General features: G+C 52.6%; 3 protein-coding genes across 3 annotated transcripts; 1 reads left to right on the top strand and 2 right to left on the bottom strand.

Annotated features, from left to right (window-relative positions):
• Window positions 1–49: 49 nt before the first annotated feature.
• B3GALT4 (beta-1,3-galactosyltransferase 4) lies at window positions 50–1,859 on the bottom strand. Its single transcript, XM_047794584.1, has 2 exons — window positions 1,530–1,859; window positions 50–1,422 (listed from the first exon to the last, which is right to left on the bottom strand). The coding sequence occupies exon 2, from the start codon at window positions 1,397–1,399 to the stop codon at window positions 269–271; it is 1,131 nt and encodes a 376-aa protein (XP_047650540.1). The 5' UTR covers window positions 1,400–1,422; window positions 1,530–1,859; the 3' UTR covers window positions 50–268.
• Window positions 1,860–1,992: 133 nt separating this feature from the next.
• On the bottom strand, window positions 1,993–6,135 carry RPS18 (ribosomal protein S18). The gene is made up of 6 exons (XM_047794586.1): window positions 6,040–6,135; window positions 5,490–5,588; window positions 2,580–2,666; window positions 2,404–2,505; window positions 2,231–2,322; window positions 1,993–2,109 (listed from the first exon to the last, which is right to left on the bottom strand). The coding sequence occupies exons 1-6, from the start codon at window positions 6,040–6,042 to the stop codon at window positions 2,034–2,036; spliced, it is 459 nt and encodes a 152-aa protein (XP_047650542.1). The 5' UTR covers window positions 6,043–6,135; the 3' UTR covers window positions 1,993–2,033.
• A 105-nt stretch (window positions 6,136–6,240) lies between these two features.
• Window positions 6,241–20,709, top strand: VPS52 (VPS52 subunit of GARP complex). The gene is made up of 20 exons (XM_047794580.1): window positions 6,241–6,565; window positions 7,327–7,411; window positions 7,564–7,616; window positions 7,784–7,859; window positions 8,282–8,349; window positions 8,632–8,807; window positions 9,197–9,347; window positions 9,622–9,722; window positions 9,839–9,971; window positions 10,079–10,136; window positions 10,477–10,610; window positions 10,899–11,054; window positions 11,473–11,591; window positions 11,857–11,980; window positions 12,265–12,360; window positions 12,440–12,547; window positions 12,739–12,804; window positions 18,958–19,069; window positions 19,566–19,684; window positions 19,994–20,709. Exons 1-20 carry the CDS (start codon window positions 6,476–6,478, stop codon window positions 20,138–20,140), a joined length of 2,172 nt encoding a protein of 723 aa, XP_047650536.1. The 5' UTR covers window positions 6,241–6,475; the 3' UTR covers window positions 20,141–20,709.
• Window positions 20,710–21,594: the final 885 nt, after the last annotated feature.

The following is a 21,594-nucleotide window of genomic DNA, read 5'->3' as shown; positions in this document are numbered from 1 at the left end:
GGCTCCCCAGGTTTGTGTTCTGGGACTCCTGGTGAGGACCACATTGTACTTGGAGAGGAAGAGAGACAAGTTTATTGAGGGGCCCGTACCTGGCTCCTGCTTTGTTTAGAGAGAACAACCCAATCTGCCCTGTCTCCTGTATCCCTGCCTTCAGTGACCAGGCATCTAGTGACCAGGCATCTGGAATGGGAGAGACTGACCAGCTGCAGCCGCCCGGGAGGGAAGAGGTGGGGAGGGGGGTGCTGACAGGACCCTGTGCCCCTGGCACTCAGCTGTGAAGCCAGGCTATGACCCGACACCGGAGGATGCCCAGCACTCCCTGCAGCCAGGAGCAGAAGGGTACAGTTCTTCGGCCATCAGAGCCACCCACCAGCTCCCAGGCCTCCTGCATCTCCCTGGGGTCCAACCTATGGGAGGTCAGCAGGAACCTCCCGTAGCAGCACCGGTCCAGGGGGTAGTGGGTGGCGCCAGCCAGCCTGACACAGTGGGTGGGGGTGAGGCCTCCTCTTCGGGCACTTACCCCCACAAAGACATCCTCCAGTGGCAGAGGGGGTGCTCTGCTGGCCACCTTCAGGATGAGCTGCACAGCAGACGCTGACAGCAGGTATCCAGTTCCTGAGGCGTACGGGGGGAAGGGGCCCCAGGCAGGAGGCCACTGCTCCTCTGCTATCTGGTGTCTGCCCCCTGGCGTCCTAGAAGGGTGCACCCGCCAGTGCACCCGGCCCAAGTACAAGAGAGGCACCGGCTGGCTCCCCGAGGTGAGGCTTCCTTCCCCACCCTCATCACCAACCTTAGCCTTTCTCTGGGGCTCCTGCTCCCATTGCTCCCAATGGCCCCCTCGCCGGACCAGCTCCGATACCAGCTCTGGGACATTGACAAACACGTCGTCGTCAGTCTTGAGGATGTAGCGGGCCATAGGGCAGTGTTTGTCAGCCCAATTCAGCCCGCTGAGGGTCTTGAGGGTGAGATTGCGATAGGAGTCCTGGAAGGCCGCCTGCATGATATCCCCATGGGCAGCTGACTCCCTGGCCAGGTCGTTCTCTCTGGAGCCTCCGCTAGGCTCTCCCAGCAGAAAAAGAGTCTGCACCCTGAGCCCCCGGGCCTCGCGCAGCCGGCCCCACGAGGCCCGAATGGCGTTCCTCTGATTCAGGTTGTCCGGGGCTGTGCAAACCAGGATTAGCAGGAACGGAGGAACGCCGGGCCCACCACACGCCTCCTCGTTGGGGATCAAGAGGCGAGGCAAGGCCAGGGGCGGCCCAGGCGAGGCCGGGGCTGGGAGCAGGGAGGCCAGCGAGAGGCTCAGCAGCTCCTCCCCGAGGCCTGAGGGTCCAAATAGAGTCCAGATAATCACCAGCAGCAGGGCGGCGAGGAGCAGGCGCCGGGAGAGGCTGAGGCGCATGGTGGGCGACGGTCGGAGGTGAGCTGGAGGGGAAGAAGGGAGGGCGGTCAGGTCGGCTCCGGGACACTAGCCTGCCGAACCCGCCACGACCGGCACGAGGCGAGCTGGGCGCTCGGCGCCGGGAAGTTACCTGGTCAGCCCCGGCCCCGCCCCTCGCTGAGTGGGCGGGGCCTGCAGGTCCCGGCGTCCGGGGTGAAGCTCCTGCCCACTCGGAAGGCAGAACCTAAACGGAGGGCGCGGTGTTCTCGCCGAGACGCGGCAGGAGTGGGTTCGGGGCCGCGGGACCATCCGCAGCGACCTCCTCCCAAACACGGAACTGCTCTTCCGGGTCACCGAAAGCAACATCCCCGCCTCCCGACTTCCGGTCCCGACGGCTTGGGCGGTAAAGATCCGCAGCTGCGCGCTTTGTCCGGGCTGGCCTGGCCTGGCCGCCTACACAGCATGCCAGCCCCAGCCCCATAAGGGTTCCCCTCAAGGCCAGCAGCTCGTGATCCTCCTCCCTCCCAACTCAGGTTGGGGCACTGAATATCACAGTTTAAATTTGGACCATCAGCTAAGGGAGAAAATGACCAAAAGAACCAGAAAGCAAGCCATAACTGTATAAACTATTTATTAACAGGCAGCACCGACACATTTATTTCTTCTTGGACACACCCACGGTGCGGCCACGGCGGCCTGTGGTCTTGGTGTGCTGGCCTCGGACACGCAGTCTGCAAGTGGGAAAAGAGAGGAGTCACACACCACACAAAGCAAAGGTCTGGGGAAAGATGGAACGTGAGAATTCTCTGGGGGTCCAGGGGGAGGCAGAGATGACACCCCCGCCCCACTCACCCCCAGAAATGGCGCAGCCCTCTGTGGGCCCGAATCTTCTTCAGTCGCTCCAAGTCTTCACGGAGTTTGTTATCCAGACCATTGGCCAGGACCTGCAGAGGTGGCGGTGAGGGTCGCTTGCTCTACCTGTTCCCCTGGGCTCCACCTGCACACCCGCCCATCCCAATACACACCTGGCTGTACTTCCCATCCTTCACATCCTTCTGTCTATTTAAGAACCAGTCTGGAATCTTGTATTGGCGAGGATTCTGCATAATGGTGATTACACGTTCCACCTGGCAGGCAAAGACACAGGTCAGGTCCAGGTGGTCCCCCTCAGGGCCAACCCACAGCCCCCTCCCATCCTCACCTCATCCTCTGTGAGCTCTCCTGCCCTCTTGGTGAGGTCGATGTCTGCTTTCCTCAACACCACATGAGCATATCTCCGTCCTACACCCTGAGGAGAAGTTTGGGAGCTGGATGAGTGATTTTCTTGGTTTCCATCATAGACCCAAGATTCGAAAAACAAAGGTAGAGCCAGTGCTTGCACACATTCCTAGACAGGAAGTCTTAACTGTTAAAGGAGAAAAAGCTTTGGGGAGGGCTGGACCATGAATGAAGAACTCGTGGCAGATGCCCACACCCCCCAAAGCAGAATTTTTACATGTCGCCCAGCACACCAAGGAGCGGCACCTCCCAACTTCAGCACTGTGGAGGGCAAAGCTAGGGTCTCTCAAAGCTGAGGTAGCAACAAAGTAGCAAGACTAAGGTATTTTGGGAATTCCCCCTGTGGCCCACTAGTTAATTAACCCCAACTGACATTCGATCCCTGGCCTTGCCCAGTGGGTTAAGGATCTGGAGTTGCTGCAGCAGATTTGGTGTTGGCTGGCAGCTATAGCTGCAATTTGAATCCTAGCCTGGGAACCTCCATATGCCGTGGATGGGGCCCTAAAAAGACCAAACCACCCTAAAGTACTCTGAAATAAAAGGGTCAGTTGCTCACTTGGGCCATGGGTCATGATTCTTTGGGCAGGTCATTCCATCTCTACAATCAGTATCAACTACTGCTTAAATCAGTGGCATATCACCAACACCAGCGCTCCTTGCCACCTGAACTCACGAGTCAGATTTGGATAGTGAAGGATGGTGTATTGGGTTGAGCTGTGTCCCACTAAGTGTATGTCCATCTGAAACCTCCAAAGGTGATTGTTTGGAAATAGGATCTTTGCAAATATACTTAAAATGAGGTCATACTGGATTAAAACCAATGTCTGTCTGGTATTCTTACAAGAGCGGACACAGAGCAAGAAGGCCATGTGATAACACCACAGTGATGCAGCTCTAAGACAAGGTTCCAAGGATTGTTGTCAGCCACCAGAAGACAGAAGGTAAGACAGGAAAGGACTCTTAGAGCCTCCAGAGGGAGCATGGCCCCTGCTTACACCTCGATTTAAATGTCTGGCAACCAGAACGGAGATTTAAGCCAACAAGTCTGTCCTCACTCAGTGGGTTAAGGATCCTGAATTGCTGTGACTGTGGTATAGGCTAGCAGCTGCAGCTACAATTAGATCCCAAGCCTGGGAACTTCCATATTGCTTGGGTGCAGCCTTAAAAAGCACCCCCCCAACACACCTTATGGGTTTTTTTTTTTTTTGGGTGGGGGTGGCGGTGGCTGGGGGTTGCTTTTTTCTGTGTCAGTCAACACTTCACCCTTCCCTGGCCAATCAATCTCCTCCTTTAACTACATGTTTTGGATTTTCAGTTTCCAAGTATTTCCCCCCTTCTTTAGATCCTTAAAATACCTCCAAGCTTCAGTTTTCACCAGAGGAAGAGAGCAAAGGCTGGCTCTCCGTACAATTAGCAAAACCCCAATACCTCTAGAACAAGCTTCCCAGTGATAAGCAGAGCCTCAGGATCCTTAAGAGATTATCAAAAAACTCATTAAGCACCAGAAACTTTGGTTAAACTGTTTTCAGCTGACTACAAAGGTTAGGCTGCATAATTAAAGTAACAAATACCAAACTAGTTAAGGAGGCAGAAAGGGTTTAACAGAAGCAGCCTATTAATGAATGATGCTCATCTTTTATTTTCACTCAAGCCTCCTAACAACCCCTAAAAAGGGAACAGACAACCAACGTGTGGAGATACTCAGGGCTCAGTTCTACACCACTCGGAAAAGTGAATGTTGCAGTAAAGGGAGCTACACAAAATCTTTTTGTTTTCCCAGTGCATGTAAGTTATGTAGGTTATTAAGTGAGCAATAGTCTTACGTTAAAAAAACATACATACATGCCTTAATGAAAAGATACTTTATTAAAAAGTGCTAACCATCATCTGAGCCTTTGTGCAATAGTAACAAAAGTCAATGACAATGGATTGCTGTAACAAACATAACAATGAAAATGTCTGAAATATTGTGAGAATCACCAAAATGTGACAGAAGACACCAAGTGAACAAATGCTGTTGGAAAAATGATTTGCTCAAGACAGGGTTGCCACAAAAAAGAGGTTATCTGTAAAGTGCAATAAAATAAGCCTGTACTGTGCACCGCCTTACTAGTTTCACAATAGAAGGAAGCAGTCTCCTCATGCACCACTTAAGACCGAAAGTTGTGCACCCTGAATTACAGAATGAAAAGAATTCAAAGTAAACATGATGGCTCTTATAAAGCAAAGCTTGTGATTTACCATTTTAAATTAACAACCTATCTATAAAATACTTACCGTGGTGTCCTTTGGGGATTGTGAGCAAGAAAGGCTTAGCCCTGGCACCACATAACATAAGCATACTGGTAAGGTCACTTTTTTGTTAGTTAAGCCCGCGCTCACTGACCTTGTTATGATATAGTGACCCCCCCCCCCCATCTCCTGGTTTCTTCATACTTGGAATCTCTTGGCCTTTCTACTCTCCCTTCAGAGTGTACCATTATCCCATTTCCAGGACATACACATTTCACAAGAAGGACTGCTCTTATGATGCACTAGGAGCAAAAACCTATATAGCAGGGAGCATAAGTTGACTGCTGATGGTCCAGGCCGGTTTAGTGAACAAATGCTGGCAGACAACCAAAGCCTTTCCCCGACCCCTAGGTGAAAACAGCTTTGCTTCACCTAAGACTGTTCTTTGGCTTTTACCACTTACCTTTCGCGGCAAATGTGGCAAGGGCTTAGATGGACCCTGACCATTGTTTTTACCCAGCAGCCCAGGTGATACGGTTGGGACTTTTGCTTACACCTCAGGTGTTTACCCAAGTTTCCTTCACACCCCCAGCTCCTTTACCTTAATCGCAGTGATGGCAAAGGCAATTTTCCGCCGCCCATCGATGTTGGTGTTGAGTACTCGCAAAATGTGCTGGAACTTCTCAGGGATTACTAGAGACTGATAGAGATGGAGGGAGATGTCAGACTTCGCGAACTCCCGCCAAACCGTTAACCCCAAACAAGAGCGTGAAGCTTGTCATGCAAGGTGCAAAGAGCCCCCGTCAGGTCTTCACGACACAACACGACTCCCTGGTCCTGCCAACAGTACAACAGGAAGCGTCCAGGATCGGAGAACGCCATCTCCGGAGGAGAACGCCTCCTGCCCGCTCCCAAGCAGCGGGACGGAGGGCCCACGCGCTCCCAGGCCTTCCCAGAGCCCGGGGAGCGCTCATCCTCGGGCCCCACGGCCTAGAACTGGCTGCTTTGTCGTCCTTCTCCAGGAATGAGGCCCAAGGCTCCACACAAAACGCTGCGAGCCCCCAGGACAGGACATTTTCGGCGCTCTGACAGCAAGCCTTCCCTGTCCCGGCTCCGATGTCGCCAGATACCCAAACGAACCCAACTCTTACCATGGCTGCAGCGCGGGCGGCGGCGTGTAGGCCTCCAGTGGAAGAGGGAGCGGAAGTGACGTAACATTCTTATATAGCTTCCAGGCGGAAGAGGCGGAGCGACCTTGGCAAGCGCTTCCGGAAACTCCTTGTACCTGAGCCGGCTAGGCCTCTGAGAGTCAGAACTGAGCGCCACAACTTCCGGTGCCGTCTCTCTTTACAGATCGTAAAGTTTTTGCGCGTGAGAGCCACGAGAGTTCCGGGTTGAGATTCTCTTTTTAAGACTTCCAGTTTCCATTTGCACTTAGGCGAAGAGCTTAGAGAAAAGGGGAGAGCTAGAGGCAGTCTGTGTAACTCAAATATCTGGGAGCGGTTTCGTGCATCACGCCCCAGAACTTGTAGTTCCACTCAGGGGAACGGACCTGCCCGACAGCTGCCGGAAGTGGGGCTGCGCGGAATGGCTTTCGCTGCTACCATGGCGGCAGCCGCCCGGGAGCTCGTGTTGCGGTCCGGGGCCTCAGATATGGAGGAGGAGGAGGGCCCACTGGTGAGGACGCAGGGCTGTTTCTCCTCCAGAGTCTCGTCCGGTCTTCTCACGTCAGAAAGGCCTGGGCTGGGTTTCGCGCAAGGTTGGGAGCTCGGCTTGCTACCGGTGATGCTGCCTGGTCTGGCTCTCCATACCCCTCCCCGGATCGGACCTGGACCCAAGTGGGGACCAGAATGGCCACAGTTTCAGTTAAGCTCCAGATATTTGAGCAGGATAGAGAAGCGGTGTAGAGTAAATGCTAGGAACGTGGCCAGACTGCCTGGGTTCTAATTCCAGCTCAGCCACTTATGCTGTGTGTGTCTGGGCAAGTTAACTAGCCTCTCTGTGTCATCACTCTCCACACTTATAAAGTGAAAAAATAAGACTTACTGTAGAGGTTGTCGGTTAGGACTAGGTGAATGTAGGATGACACCTGGCACGATGGTGAACACTGTGTTAACTGACATTTCTAGAAAGGCTGGAGCTCCCCACGGGGATTGTAACAGAACATCTAAGATAGAAGGAGTCTGGAGACCCTAAGTTCAACTGCAAGTTCTGCTCTGTCCCTGCATCTCCTAATTTTCCTCATTTGGTCACCTCTGTGGGTTTGCCGGCTCCTTGTCATATTCCCTACCCATCAGCCCCAATGAGTAGATTGGGACAATATGAGATTTTGGAATTTTTTGGACTCAGCATTTCTCTCTGGTTCCCCAGTGAAAGTCCCCTCTCCCCATTATATTTTGTTCTCCCCCTCCCTTTCCTATTAACCTGCCCCTCTCCAGGGGGGTGGTCCAGGTCTCCAGGAGCCACTGCAACTTGGAGAGTTGGACCTCACCTCTGATGAATTCATCCTGGATGAAGTTGATGGTAAGTGATGGCACGAGGTGGCCGCAGTGCCTGTCATCTTAAAGGCATGGGGGCTGGAGGTAATAAGGCAGGAATTGGTGTGCAGATGTTCGGATGTGGGTAGCGGGTGCTGTGGAGCCCTTTGGTCCCTTATGATAAACTTCTCTTTCCAGTTCACATTCAGGCAAATCTGGAGGATGAGTTAGTAAAGGAAGCTCTTAAAACGGTGAGGTTTTCCGCTCTCCTAATCTGCCCCTCCACTCACCCTCCCCTCAAAGAAAACAGTCTCTTCGTGTAATATCTTAATGTCTTCCCCCCAAATCCTTTGTTGACTTTGTTGCAGTGTCCCTTCTCTGACTGCCCCCCCAACCCATCGTGTTTATGCTCTTCCAGGGTGTGGATCTCCGTCACTATTCAAAGCAAGTTGAACTGGAGCTACAGCAGATTGAGCAGAAATCCATTCGTGATTGTATCCTCTGGCAGAGGGAAGGGTGGTGTTACTAAAACGGGCGTTTGGGAGTTCTCATTGTGGCTCAGTGGGTTAAGGACCTAACATAGCGTCCTTGAAGATTCGGGTTCAGTCCCTGACCTCGTTTAGTGGGTTAAGGATCCAGTGTTGCTGTGAGCTGTGGCCTAGGTCGAAAATGCAGTTTGGATCTGGTGTTTCTGTGGCTGTGGCCGGCAGCTGCAGCTCCGACTCAACCCCTAGCCTGGGAACTTCCATATGCCGTGGGTGCGGCCCTAAAAAAGAAGAAAAAAAAGGGGGTATTTTGTGGGGCATGGTGCTGACAGCCCCGCCGCAGCTGCCCTCCATCAGCTAAGAGAGAAGGAGAGGTCCTGCTGGTCCGAGGAGCTCTATCTGCACAGTAAGGCCTTGACTTTTGTGGTCAGATATCCAAGAAAGTGAGAACATAGCATCTCTGCACAATCAGATCACAGCCTGCGATGCTGTCCTTGAGGTTAATAACCCTGACCTGGGACCCCTGATAACCCTGAGCCCAGGTCATGGTCTCTGGTACCATTCTCTAGGTCATTAGCCTCAGGTGGGGACCATTTGAGTTGCTGTCAGGATGATCTCAGCAGCCTTTTTTATTTGTTGCTGCTGCCGTGATGAATGCTATTTGCCAGGGACTTTTGGGGTACCTCTTCCCTTAGCACCCACTACCCTCATGGACTTGGGTGATCCCCTCATCCTGTCCCAACCCAATGGCAATTCAGCAACACTTCTGCCTTCCCCCCAGCGCATGGAGCAAATGTTGGGAGCTTTTCAGAGTGACCTCAGCTCCATCAGCTCTGAGATCCGGACGCTGCAGGAACAGTCAGGAGCCATGAACATTAGGCTTCGAAACCGCCAGGCTGTCCGTGGGAAGCTCGGGGAGCTTGTCGATGGTCTGGTGGTGCCCTCTGCTCTGGTCACGTGAGTCACCAGTTTGAATGGTCATGATGTCAACAGCAAGTAGATGAGCTGGAGTGACCTGCCCTGCTTATCTCGTGGGTCTTCTGGCTCCAGGTCGTCAAGTTCCTTTCAGAAACTGATGAGTGGGTTGACAACTCTTTCTAGCCTTGACATGTGCTTTAGGCATCAAAGATTAGGAGTCATCCAGGGTCAGGCATGTAGTGAGGGGGTCCAAGGCTTGTGGGTGGTGGAGGTGTGTGTGTCCAGGAACAGGAAACTTGGTACACATATGCCCTGACTCTCTGATACAGCGTAAGAAGGGAGAGGTGATGGGCTGGACGGAAGGGGTGAGGTTAGGGCCTAGCTATGTCTGGGTCTCCTAACCCATCCCACCCCTCTCTGCTTCCCAGGGCAATTCTGGAGGCGCCAGTGACAGAACCCCGGTTCCTGGAACAGCTGCAGGAACTGGATGCCAAGGCAGCTGCAGTCCGGGAGCAGGAGGCTAGAGGCACAGCGGCCTGTGCAGACGTCAGGGGCGTGCTGGACCGGCTCCGGGTCAAGGTGGTGCATGGGGGTGGATTGTCCAGACTTCCTGAACCAGCGTCCCTGAGACCTTCACCCTGGGTCTCCCATAGCCTGTCCCCGAAAACCTTGCCCTGCCTTTATTTGGCAGGGTACATCCTCACCTCTGTGGGTTCCCTAAGGGTCTTAAATATGCAAGAGGTATTCTCTGCTGTTTCTCCTCCTGTGTTCAGCATTCATTATGTCCCTCAGTGCCTCCTAAATAGTGAGAAGGTTGCAGCCTCATGCCCTGTGTTTGGTCCCCTGTGTCCAGGCGGTAACAAAGATCCGAGAGTTCATCCTTCAGAAGATCTATTCCTTCAGGAAACCAATGACCAACTATCAGATCCCCCAGACGGCCCTACTGAAGTACAGGTGGCCACCTGAACGAAAGACCGTCTTGGGGGGAGGGGGGGACTCCCAGCTTTTGCGCAGCACGCGTGGTGTCTGGTGGTGCAGGTGACGGGGCTGACCCGTCCCTGCCACTCCAGGTTCTTCTATCAGTTCCTGCTGGGCAATGAGCGGGCCACGGCCAAGGAGGTCAGGGACGAATACGTGGAGACGCTGAGCAAGATGTACCTGTCTTACTACCGCTCCTACCTGGGGCGGCTCATGAAGGTGCAGGTGAGGCCAGGAGAAAGGCGGCCCCTGCCCTGGCTCAGAGCCGAGAGCCCTTTCTTGTTGCACTCCGGAAAGGGTTGGGTACCAGGGCTCCTTTCTCTTTTCTTTAGTATGAGGAAGTCGCTGAGAAGGATGATCTGATGGGCGTGGAGGATACAGCAAAGAAAGATATCCTGCAGCTGAGGACCGATCCTGCTGGGCCTGGGGAGGGCGGGGCTTCTGGGTCCAGCCTCTGGGGCTCTGCTGCTTACCTTTGGGAGCGTGATAAAAGCTATGACTTTCTCTCTCAAGAAAATGCACAAATCACTTTGATGTGTGGTTTTGCATGTCATGTCGGGTGGAGAGGCTCCCTGGGGCCCATTTGCAGACATCCTTTAAAGTGGGGCCCTGGTACTGGGGAAGGGGGACGCTGAGGCTGTCTGGCTGCCAGGGCCCAGTGGAGTTCCCAAGGCTTTGATTTTCCATCACTGTAGTGACAGTACTGTGTTCCTTAATTCTGACCCTGCACGCTTCTTCTCAAAGCCGTCCCTTCGCAGCAGGAACACCATTTTCACCCTGGGGACCCGTGGCTCCGTCATCTCGCCCACTGAACTGGAAGCCCCCATCCTTGTGCCGCACACAGCACAGCGGGGAGAACAGAGGGTAGGAGGAGGAGGAGGCAGACCACTGAGTGAATCCCCCGGCCAGTCACCCGGGTCAGGAGACAGGCCTGGGGGTGGGGGCAGGAGCAGCAGCGGCGGCGGCAGGCGGGGGGGGGGGGTGTGTGCTCTCCTCCTGTGCCCCCACCTCTTCAGTCCCCATTCAGGATGCCCTCTCAAAGCCTGGACTCGGGTTAGAGGGGAGTGCCTCCTGCGCTCTCCTTGCCCAGCTTTCCTGGTCTTTCAGCCACGTCAACCCTTCTCTCTCCCCTCTTTCTCCCTCCCCTCCTAGTACCCTTTTGAGGCACTCTTCCGCAGCCAGCACTATGCCCTCCTGGACAACTCCTGCCGAGAATATCTTTTCATCTGCGAGTTCTTCGTGGTGTCTGGCCCGGCTGCACACGACCTCTTCCACGCCGTCATGGGCCGCACCCTCAGCATGACACTGGTAAGTGCCCTGGCTCCCCTGCTCTCTGCCCTCCTGGTCCTCCTTACTCATCACTGAGGTTGGGGCTCTGGACAGACTGCAACCAGATGCCCTCTTTCTAAAGCTGTGTGACTCCCCACGGAACCACCACAGCTTGGGGTCTCCCAGGCCACCCCTGCCGCTGACCCACACCCAGGCAATAGCACCTGAAAACTCAGGGGCCCTTAAACCTTGGTGTTCAGCCCTGAATTGTGCTGTGATGGGCCTGTGACCACAGATCTGGTGAGCAAGGCAGAGGACCGGTGGGCAGGGAAGGAGGGAGCATTTTCCTTTTAGATCGTCCCCCCCCACATCCCCAGAGGAGCCCGTGCATTTGTCTGTAGCCACTTGAATGACAGAGTCACAATCCTCCAATCCCCTTCCTATTCCTAAATCACAGAAGCACCTGGAGTCTTACCTGGCCGACTGCTACGATGCCATAGCGGTTTTTCTCTGTATCCATATTGTTCTCCGGTTCCGCAACATTGCAGCAAAGAGGGATGTCCCCGCCCTGGACAGGTGCTGAATTCTGGTTCTCGACGCCCGCCCCCCCAGCCTTGAGCTCTTGGTCTCCTACACACCTGCCCTGACCCTTGGGCTCCTAGTGGCCTCATCCCATTGGCCCTGTCCCTGTGTGTCTACCGGGAAGCAGTGCTCTTGCTTCCATACCCAGCTTTCACACCTTCCTGCCCCTGTGCCGGTCAGGGTGCCCGCACACACCCCAACCCCACCTCCCCACCCCTGTGCTCCTTGCTGCTGTCTCTGATTCTGGCGAAGCCCACAGGTACTGGGAACAGGTGCTTGCCTTGCTGTGGCCGCGGTTTGAGCTGATCCTGGAGATGAACGTCCAGAGCGTCCGGAGCACTGACCCCCAGCGCCTCGGGGGGCTGGACACTCGGCCTCACTATGTGAGGGGGGGCGAGGGTAACTGGTTTGGGAAGTAGGGCTCCACGCTTTGCCGTGGGGTTGCCCAGGGTCATGGTCATGGTGCAGCATATGCAGCCTCACTGGGTGAGAAGCAGCGAGGAGTATGGTTAGACTGGGCGGGAATGGGACACACACTGTGGTGGGGAGGGATCCAAGACGGCAGTCACCCAGAGGCTGCTTGACCAGCTTCAAGAGCTTCCAGGGGCTTGTTGGTTGGTCCAGGGCACTCAGGTAGGATTTTTTTCTCCTGCCTTCTGCCTCCCAGATCACACGCCGATATGCGGAGTTCTCCTCTGCCCTCGTTAGCATCAATCAGACGATTCCCAACGAGCGGACGATGCAGCTGCTGGGTCAGCTACAGGTGAGGGCAGGGGCAGGGCAGCGGCTGGGTTGCAGAAGGCCCCTGCCTTCCGAGTCACCGCCTCCTGCCACTTTTTCAGGTGGAGGTGGAGAATTTTGTCCTCCGAGTGGCAGCCGAGTTCTCCTCAAGGAAGGAGCAGCTTGTGTTTCTGATCAACAACTATGACATGATGCTGGGCGTGCTGATGGTAAGGGCCCCTCTGGCTCCCTTCGGGCCCCCCCACCGCTCTCTCAGCTCCGTGAGAGCCAAGACCCTGCTGACCTCTTTCAGTGTTTGATTCTCGGCACCTGGCACGGCGTCTGGCCAACGTGGGAGGGAGGGGCTCACAGACTTGAAATGCGGCTTCTCCACAACCTTAGGTTTTGCTCTGTCTCTTAGGAGAGGGCTGCTGATGACAGCAAAGAGGTTGAAAGTTTCCAGCAGCTGCTCAATGCTCGGACACAGGTAGGGGTGTGGGGAAGGGAAGGAGGTTCTGTGTGCCGTCTTTGTTTTCATTCAGAGTGTGGGTGTGGAGTGGCAATTAGTGGACTCCAGGTACACAGAACTGGAATTGTAACGCTTGGTTCAGGCCAGGCTGTCATTACTGGTCTATTTTATTTCTTTTTGTGTTTTTTAAAAATTTATTTTAATTTTTATTTGCCTTAAAGGGCTGCACCTGCGGCATATAGAAGTTTGCAGGCTAGGCAATGAATTGGAGCTACAGCTGCCGGCCTACACTGCAGCCACAGCAACTCCAGATCTGAGCTGTGTCTGTGACGTACATTATAGGTCACGGCAACACTGGGTCCTTAACCCACTGAGTGAGGCCGGGGATCAAAACATGTCTTCCTGGATACTAGTTGGGTTTGTTACCTCTGAGTCACCATGGAAACTCCTAAATTTTATTTACTTTTAAAATGGAGATATTGGAGTTCCCTTTGTGGCTCAGCAGTCAATAAACCTGACTAGGATCCATTAGGGTTCGATCCCTGACCTCGCTCGCTCAGTGGGTTAAGGATTTGGCATTGCCATGAGCTGTGGTGTAGGTCGCAGATGCAGCTCAGTTCCTGGGTTGCTGTGGCTGTGGTGTAGGCTGGCAGCTACAGCTCCGATTTGACCCCTAGCCTGGGAACCTCCATATGCCACAGGTGTGGCCCTAAAATAGCAAATAAGTAAATAAATAAGTAAATTAAATAAAGGAGTTCCTGTCGTGGCTCAGTGGTTAACGAATCCGACTGGTAATCATGAGGTTGCGGGTTCGATCCCTGGCCTTGCTCAGTGGGTTAAGGATCCGGCATTGCTGTGAGCTGTGGTGTAGGTTGCAGATGTGGCTCAGATCCCACGTTGCTGTGGCTCTGGCATAGGCCGGTGGCTACAGCTCCAATTAGACCCTTAGCCTGGGAACCTCCGTAGGCGGCCCTAGAAAAGGCAAAAAGACAAAAATTAAAATAAAATGGAGATATTTTTGATGTACAACCTCATGTAAATTACAGGTCTACAACACAGGGAGTCACAATTTTAAAAGGTTATGTGCCAGGAGTTCCTGCTGTGGTGCAGTGGAAACACACCCGACTAGTATCCATGAGGATGCAGGTTCGATCCTTGGCCACGCTCAGGGGGTCATGAATCTGGCGTTGCTTTGGGTTGTATAGGCCAGCAGCTGCAGCTCTGATTTGACCCCTAGCCTGGAAACTTCCATATGTTGTGGGTTCCTAAATCACAGCAACACCTGGAGTGGCCCTAAAAAGAAAAAAAAAAAAAAGGTTATGTGCCATTTATGGTTCTTATAAAATATTTACTTTATTCTGTGTTTTCCGGTATATCCTTCTACCTTGCTTATTTTTTTTTTGTCTTTTGTTGTTGTTGTTGCTATTTCTTGGGCCGCTCCTGCGGCATATGGAGGTTCCCAGGCTAGGGGTTGAATCGGAGCTGTAGCCACCAGCCTACGCCAGAGCCACAGCAACGCGGGATCCGAGCCTCGTCTGCAACCTACACCACAGCTCACGGCAACGCCGGATCGTTAACCCACTGAGCAAGGCCAGGGACTGAACCCGCAACCCCATGGTTCCTAGTCGGATTCGTTAACCACTGTGCCATGACGGGAACTCCTTTTTTTTTTTTTTTTTCTTTGTCTTTTGGTGTTGTTGTTGTTGCTATTTCTTGTACCTTGCTTACTTTTTAAAGTATGGTGATTTACAATGATATGCCAATTTCTGCTGTACAGCAAAGTGACCCAAACACGTATAGATACGTTCCTTTTCTCACATTCCATCATGTCCTGTCCCTAGTGATTGGCTATAGTTCCCCGTGCTGTACAGCAGGACTTCATTGCTTATCCATTCTAAGTGTAATAGTTTGCATCTACTAACCCCAAACTCCCAGTTCATCCCACTCCCTGCCCCTCCTCCTTGGCAACCACAATTCTGTTCTCCATGTCTGAGAGTCTGTTTCTGTTTTGTAGATAGGTTCATTTGTGCCATATTTTATTTTATTTATTTATTTTCTTTTTTTTTTGTCTTTTTGCTATTTCTTGGGCCGCCCCTGCGGCATATGGAAGTTCCCAGGCTAGGGGTCAAAATCGGAGCTGTAGCCACTGGCCTATGCCAGAGCCACAGCAACGCGGGATCTGAGCCGCGTCTGCAACCTACACCACAGCTCACGGCAACGCCGGATCGTTAACCCACTGAGCAAGGGCAGGGACTGAACCCGCAACCTCATGGTTCCTAGTCGGATTCGTTAACCACTGCGCCACGACGGGAACTCCTGTGCCATATTTTAGATTCTACACATAAGTGATATCATATGGTGTTTGTCTTTCTCCTTCTGACTTACTTCACTTAGCATGAGACTCTCTAGTTCTGTCCAAGTTGCTGCAAATGGCATTATTTTCTTCTTTTTTATGGCCGAGTAGTATTCCATTGTGTATATGTACCACGTCTTCTTAATCCATTCACCTGTTGTTGGACATTTAGGTTGCTTCCATGTCTTGGCTCTTGTGACTAGTGCTGCAGTGAACATAGGGATGCAGTATCTTTTTCAGTGAGTTTTTGTTTGGATATATGCCCAGGAGTGGGATTGCTGGGTCATATGGTAGTTCTATACTTAGTTTTCTAAGCCACCTCCATACTGTTTTCCATAGTGGCTGTACCAAGGTACATTCCCACTGACAGTGTAGGAAGGTTCCCTTTTCTCCACATGCTCTCCAGCATTTGTTATTTGTAGACTTATTAATGGTAGCTATTCTGACCGGTGTGAGGTGGTACATTGTAGTTTTGATTAGCATTTCTCTAATAATTAGTGATGTTGAGCATTTTTTCACGTGCCTTTTGGCCATTTCTGTCTTTTGTAGGGCTGCACCTGCGGCATATAGAGGTTCCCAGGCTAGGGGTCTAATCGGAGCTACGGCTGCTGGCCTACACCACAGCCACAGCAATTCGGGGTCCGAGCTGTCTGTGACCTATGCCACAGCTCACAGCAACACCGGATCCTTAACCCACTGAGCAAGGCCAGGGATCTGAACCCGCAACCTCATGATTCCTAGTTGGAGTTGTTTCTGCTGTGCCACAATGGGAACTCCTGTATGTCTTCTTTGGAGAAATGTCTGTTCAGGTTTTCTGCCCCTTTTTCAATTGTGGATTTTTTTTTTTTTTTTTTGCTGTTGTATGAGTTGTTTGTATATTTTGGAGATGAAGCCTTTGTCAGTTGCACCATTTACAACTCTTTTTTCCCGTTCCGTAGGTTGTCTTTTTTTTATGGTTTCCTTTGCTATGTGAAGCTTGTGAGTTTGATTAGGTCCCATTGGCCTATTTTTGTTTTTATTTCTATTGCCTTGGGTGATTGACCTAAGAAGACATTTGTATGGTTGATGTCAGAGAATGTTTTGCCTATGTTCTCTTCTAGGAATTTTATAGTATCTTATGTTTAAGTCTTTAAGCCATTTTGAGTTTATGTTTGTGTATGGTGCAAGGGTCTATTCTAGTTTATTTATTTTCTTACTATTTTTTTTTTGTCTTTTTAGGGCTGCACCTGTGGCATATGGAGGTTCCCAGGCTGGGGACTGAATTTGAGCTGTAGCTGCTGGCCTACACCACAGCCACAGCAATGCAGGATCTGAGCCACACCTGCAAACTACACCATAGCTCATGGCAACACCAGATCCTTAACCCACTCAGCAAGGCCAGGGATTGAACCCATGTCCTCATGGATATTAGGTTCATTTACCACTGAGCCATGACGGGAACTCCCTAGTTTCTTATTTATTTTATGCATAATAGTTTGGCTTTCTTAGTCCCTTAACCTTACCCCTCTTTTGCTCCTCCCCCAGAACTAGTATTATTATTTTTTTGTCTTTTTACCATTTCTTGGGCCACTCCCGCGGCATATGGAGGTTCCCAGGCTAGGTATCCAATAGGAGCTGTAGCTGCTGGCCTACGCCAGAGCCATAGCAACATGGGATCCAAGCCGCCATCTGCAGCCTATACCACAGCTCACGGCAATGCCGGATCCTTAGCCCACTGAGCAAGGCCAGGGATCAAACCCGCAACCTGATGGTTCCTAGTCAGATACTTTAACCACTGCACCACAATGGGAACTCCCGGAACCAGTATTTGTGTGTGTGTGTGTGTCTGATTTTTAGGGCTGCATCTACTGAATATGAGGTTCCCAGGCTAGGGGTTGAATCAGAGCTATAGCTGCCAGCCTATAGAACCAGTATCTTTTTTTTTTTTTGTCTTTTGTCTTTTTAGGGCCGCTCCCAGGCATATGGAGGTTCCCAGGCTAGGGGTCAAATTGGAGCTATAGCCACCGGCCTACGCCAGAGCCACAGCAACACGAGATCCGAGCCGCGTCTGCAACCTACACCACAGCTCACGGCAACGCCGGATCGTTAACCCACTGAGCAAGGGCAGGGACCGAACCCGCAACCTCATGGTTCCTAGTCGGATTTGTTAACCACTGTGCCATGACGGGAACTCCTTTTTTTTTGTCTTTTTTTGTTGTTGTTGTTGCTATTTCTTGGGCCGAACCAGTATCTTTTTTCACCTTACATTCCTCCAGTCTTTCTTCTGTCCAGGGATCTGGTTAGTTGTAGGTTAAACATTCCCATTCCATTCTCTGTTTAGTAACATAAACATGTATCATGGCTGAGAAAGGAAGCCGTTGTCCTTACCTACACAGTTAGGGGACAAAGGGAATATCAGTTCTTCCTCAGAAGTGCAGTTCCCTTGCCCTCTGACCCCACAACCAGCGGACCCTGCTGGGAGCAGCTGAGGCACTGAGGCATTTGCTATGGTGGGGAGCCAGCTGTCACCAGCGCTCCCTGGCCTTTTTGGGGGCTGTTGCTCAGTGTCATGGGACGGATTGCTAGTCAAAGCCCAGGGCACTCCTTCCTTGTGCTCACTCCTCTGCTGCCAGAACTTCTCTTTTGCTGGATTGAGAGCTTAAGGAAAGTTCATCCAAGTCTAGACTGGTGCTGTCCAATTGAAATATAATGCAGAGTTCCCTGGTGGCACACTGGGTTAAGGACCTGGCATTGTCCTGCTGCAGCTCAGGTTGCTGCTATGGCCCAGGTTCCATCCCTGGCCTGAGAACTTCTACATGCTGCTGGTGTGACCAAAGAAAGTGTTACTTTTTTTTTTTTTTTTGGTCTTTTGCCTTTTCTAGGGCCGCTTCCCAAGGCATATGGAGGTTCCCAGGCTAGGGGTCTAATCGGAGCTATAGCTGCCAGCCTACACCAGAGCCACAGCAATGCAGGATCCGAGCCGCGTCTGCAACCTACACCACAGCTCATGGCAATGCCGGATCCTTAACCCAATGAGCAAGGCCAGGGGTCGAACCTGCAACCTCATGGTTCCTAGCTGGGTTTGTTAACCACTGCGCCACGACAGGGACTCCCAGAAAAAGTGTTACTTTTAAATCATTTCTTTAAAATTCCATTGTTTCAAAGCTGTCCATTCCTAATCTTGTGAATTGATCATGTGTGTGTCTGTATCTCTAATTTCTTTGAACATTTCATACAGAAGGCCCAGCTGCTGTGTATGTGGCAGTGTAACGTTGGCTGTCTTGGGCGCTCTTGGGTGTACTGTCTGTGCTAATTTTCCTGGTAGTCTCTTTCTTATGACTGCTGGTCTTTGACTCCTCTCCTTGACCTTAATCGGGGGAGTCCCAGGGCCCTACGCTGGGACTGAGGGTTTTTCAGAGAAGGTTGGCGTCTCCTTTTACAGTCACTGAAAAATGCCCTCCACCTGGGTCTACACTGCCACCTGTTAGAGGCTCTCGTGAGAGAGGCAGCTCAGCTTCCCATTCAAGGCTCGCATCCCGCTCAGCTTCTGGGTAGCAGGTGGCCATGGCCACTTACCTCTGGCAGCCCTGCCTCTCCCAGTTGCCCACTTCCCTGGTTCCAGCCCTCTGCTCCCAGCTCCATTTTGTAAACCATTTAATGAATTAATTAGTTATTTTGAGGAGGGTAGTCCTTGGAGATTTCCCTTAGCTCTGGGAGACCTTTCTAGAGATGAGCTGTGCTGTTACAGGAGTGTTCTAAGGACCCAGGTGGTCATGACGCCAGACCTGGGAGGACCTGCAGACATCAGGAAACTCGACTGTGTGTGTGCGTCTCTACAGGAATTCATCGAAGAGCTGCTATCTCCCCCTTTTGGGGGTCTGGTGGCATTTGTGAAGGAAGCTGAGGCCCTGATTGAGCGTGGGCAAGCCGAACGACTCCGAGGGGAAGAAGGTAAGAAGGGTGGGGTCAGTGGGAGGTGAACGGGAAAGAAGAAATTAAAAAAAATTTTTTTGAATTATTTTATTTGCTTTTTAGGGCCGAACTCTCAGCATATGGAGGTTCCCAGGCTAGGGGTCTAATTGGAGCTACAGCTGCCAACCTACACCACAGCCACAGCAACACCAGATCCGAGCCCCTCTGTGACCTACACCACAGCTCACGGCAACACCGGATCCTTAACCCACTGAGCGAGGCCAGGGATCAAACCCACAAGCTCATGGTTCCTAGTTGGATTTGTTTCCCCTGTGCCACAAAGGGAACTCCCAGGAAAGAAGAAATTTGAGGATGCAGATCACATTGCGGGGGGTGGGGGGGGCAGTGGTAGAGCAGGGAAGGGTGGGTTGGGAGAACACCAGAAAAGGGGTTGCATGGTGAGGATGGCGGTGCCTGGTGGAGAGCCTAGAGGGATCAAACATCACATGGCTATTACCTCTCCCCCCACGACCAGCCCGCGTTACTCAGCTGATCCGGGGCTTTGGCAGTTCCTGGAAATCATCTGTGGAGTCCCTGAGCCAGGATGTCATGCGGAGCTTCACCAACTTCAGGAATGGAACCAGCATCATCCAGGTGACCTGCAGTCCCCAGTCCCACCCACCCACCACTGATTTCCCCCCGCTTTTCTTTTTTGGCTGCACCCGTGGCGTGCCAAAGTTCCCAGGCCAGGGATGGAACCTGAGCCATAGCAGTGACAATGCTGGCTCCTTAACCCACTGAGCCACCATGGAACTCTCCCACCCCTTTCTCTGGGCTCAGAATCATACAAGTGACCCTTGATTTTCATTCCATCTGGACCCCAAGTCCTGTGCCCTGACTTGATCCTAATCGTCACCCTGGTACCACCCCATACCTCATCCCTTGGTGGTTTTCTCCAAGCAGGGAGCACTAACCCAGCTGATCCAGCTCTACCACCGCTTCCACCGTGTGCTGTCCCAGCCCCAGCTCCGAGCCCTCCCAGCCCGTGCTGAGCTTATCAACATCCACCACCTCATGGTAGAGCTCAAGAAGCACAAGCCCAACTTCTGACACACCAGATGCTGGAGCCACCGGCCCTCCCCATGAACTTCTTCCCCCGGGGTCCCCCTTCCGGTTTGCCCCTGGCCAGAAGAAATTTGAGGATGCAGGCCCTTGACATGCCGCACCCGCCTTCACCCCCAGGCACCTGCCTCCTCAGGATAAGCTGGGTCACTGTGGCTTTCTGAACCTCCTGTCCTCAGGTTTCCAGGACCACTCCCCGCTGGGCTTCCAAAATAACCTTGGTTATTTTTCCAATTTTCTCATTCCTCTTCTTCCCCCTACACCACCCTGCCCTTTTCTTCTGCTGGTGAAACCCTCGCTACCACATCTTTGGTTCACTCAGCTCTTACCCCCTGGTGTCAGGTGTGAAGCCTCAGCTCTTGGAGTTGGTGTAGCAGGGGAGACTGCCTCATAACAGTTGATTTTTTTTTTTTTTTCCTACTCAAAGTGATTCTTTTCTGTAGCTTTTTGACCTAAGATCTCAGCAACTTGAACACTAACCAGTCCCCTCCTGGCTTGAGAGTTACTCCATCCAAGGTCAGTCTGCAGAAAACAATAAATGTTTAATATGACGTAAAGCCCTTCGCCTATTTCCTTTCTCCTTCCTCCTGGGACTTTCACTTAGCCCCATCTCTGCTCCAGGGTCCCTTTGCTCTCTGACTACCTCCTGGGCCTACATCCCTTCTGGTGGGTGTCTAGAAAGTAGGGGCACAGTAACCTCTGACCTCTAGCTACTGGTTTTAGGGGAGTGGAGGAAGGTGGCCCCTGGTCATAATGGCAGATGCTCAAGGGTTGTGGGCCTCAGGCATTGCATCCAAGGGCTACCTGGCCTCCTGCCTCCTCCAGCTGACCCCTAGGGTTGCCTCCTCTCCTTCACTGTCTGCTTCCTAGCTCTTTGCGGGAGGCTGCAGCACGCAGACTCCTGGGGCGGGGCTGGGCCAGGCTTGCACTGTGACAGTCTAATCCATTTCTGGGTTGACCTGCGCCTTCCTGGTTTGACGGGACTCTAGAGGGAGAGACCTGGAGACTCCTGTGGATCCCCAGGGGGAAGGCCTGGACAGTCAGGAGAAAATGGTAATTTGGGGCCTACTCATTCCCCCCAGCGGGTGGTGAAAGAAAAGTGGCTTCTCTCAGTCTGGGTGCGGTACCAGCCAGCTGCGAAGGCAGCGACTACGCAGCTCCTACACACGCAGGAAAGGGCGCTGCTTGGGGCCCGAACGCCAGGAGGCGGAGCTGGGGTAGTGGCGGGCTCTGTCCGTGGGCTCCCGTGCAGAGGGGGTGTGGCGAGGCCGCCTTGTCTCCAAAAACAGCGCGCTGATTGGCTTTGGGAGCCCTATTTCTAAGCTTCAGCTCCGCCTCCCGAGTCAGTAGGGAGGCTGGAGACTCAGAGCAGCTCCTGATTGGCTCAGACACCACAGGCATGGAATCAGGATAGCGCCCTTCCCTGACTTCACCACTTCGCC

Source organism: Phacochoerus africanus, chromosome 9, assembly GCF_016906955.1.
Source record: "Phacochoerus africanus isolate WHEZ1 chromosome 9, ROS_Pafr_v1, whole genome shotgun sequence".
Taxonomy (NCBI): Eukaryota; Metazoa; Chordata; class Mammalia; order Artiodactyla; family Suidae; genus Phacochoerus; species Phacochoerus africanus.
The sequence above is the reverse complement of the archived record's forward strand: the minus strand, read 5'-3'. Positions and strand labels throughout refer to the sequence as shown.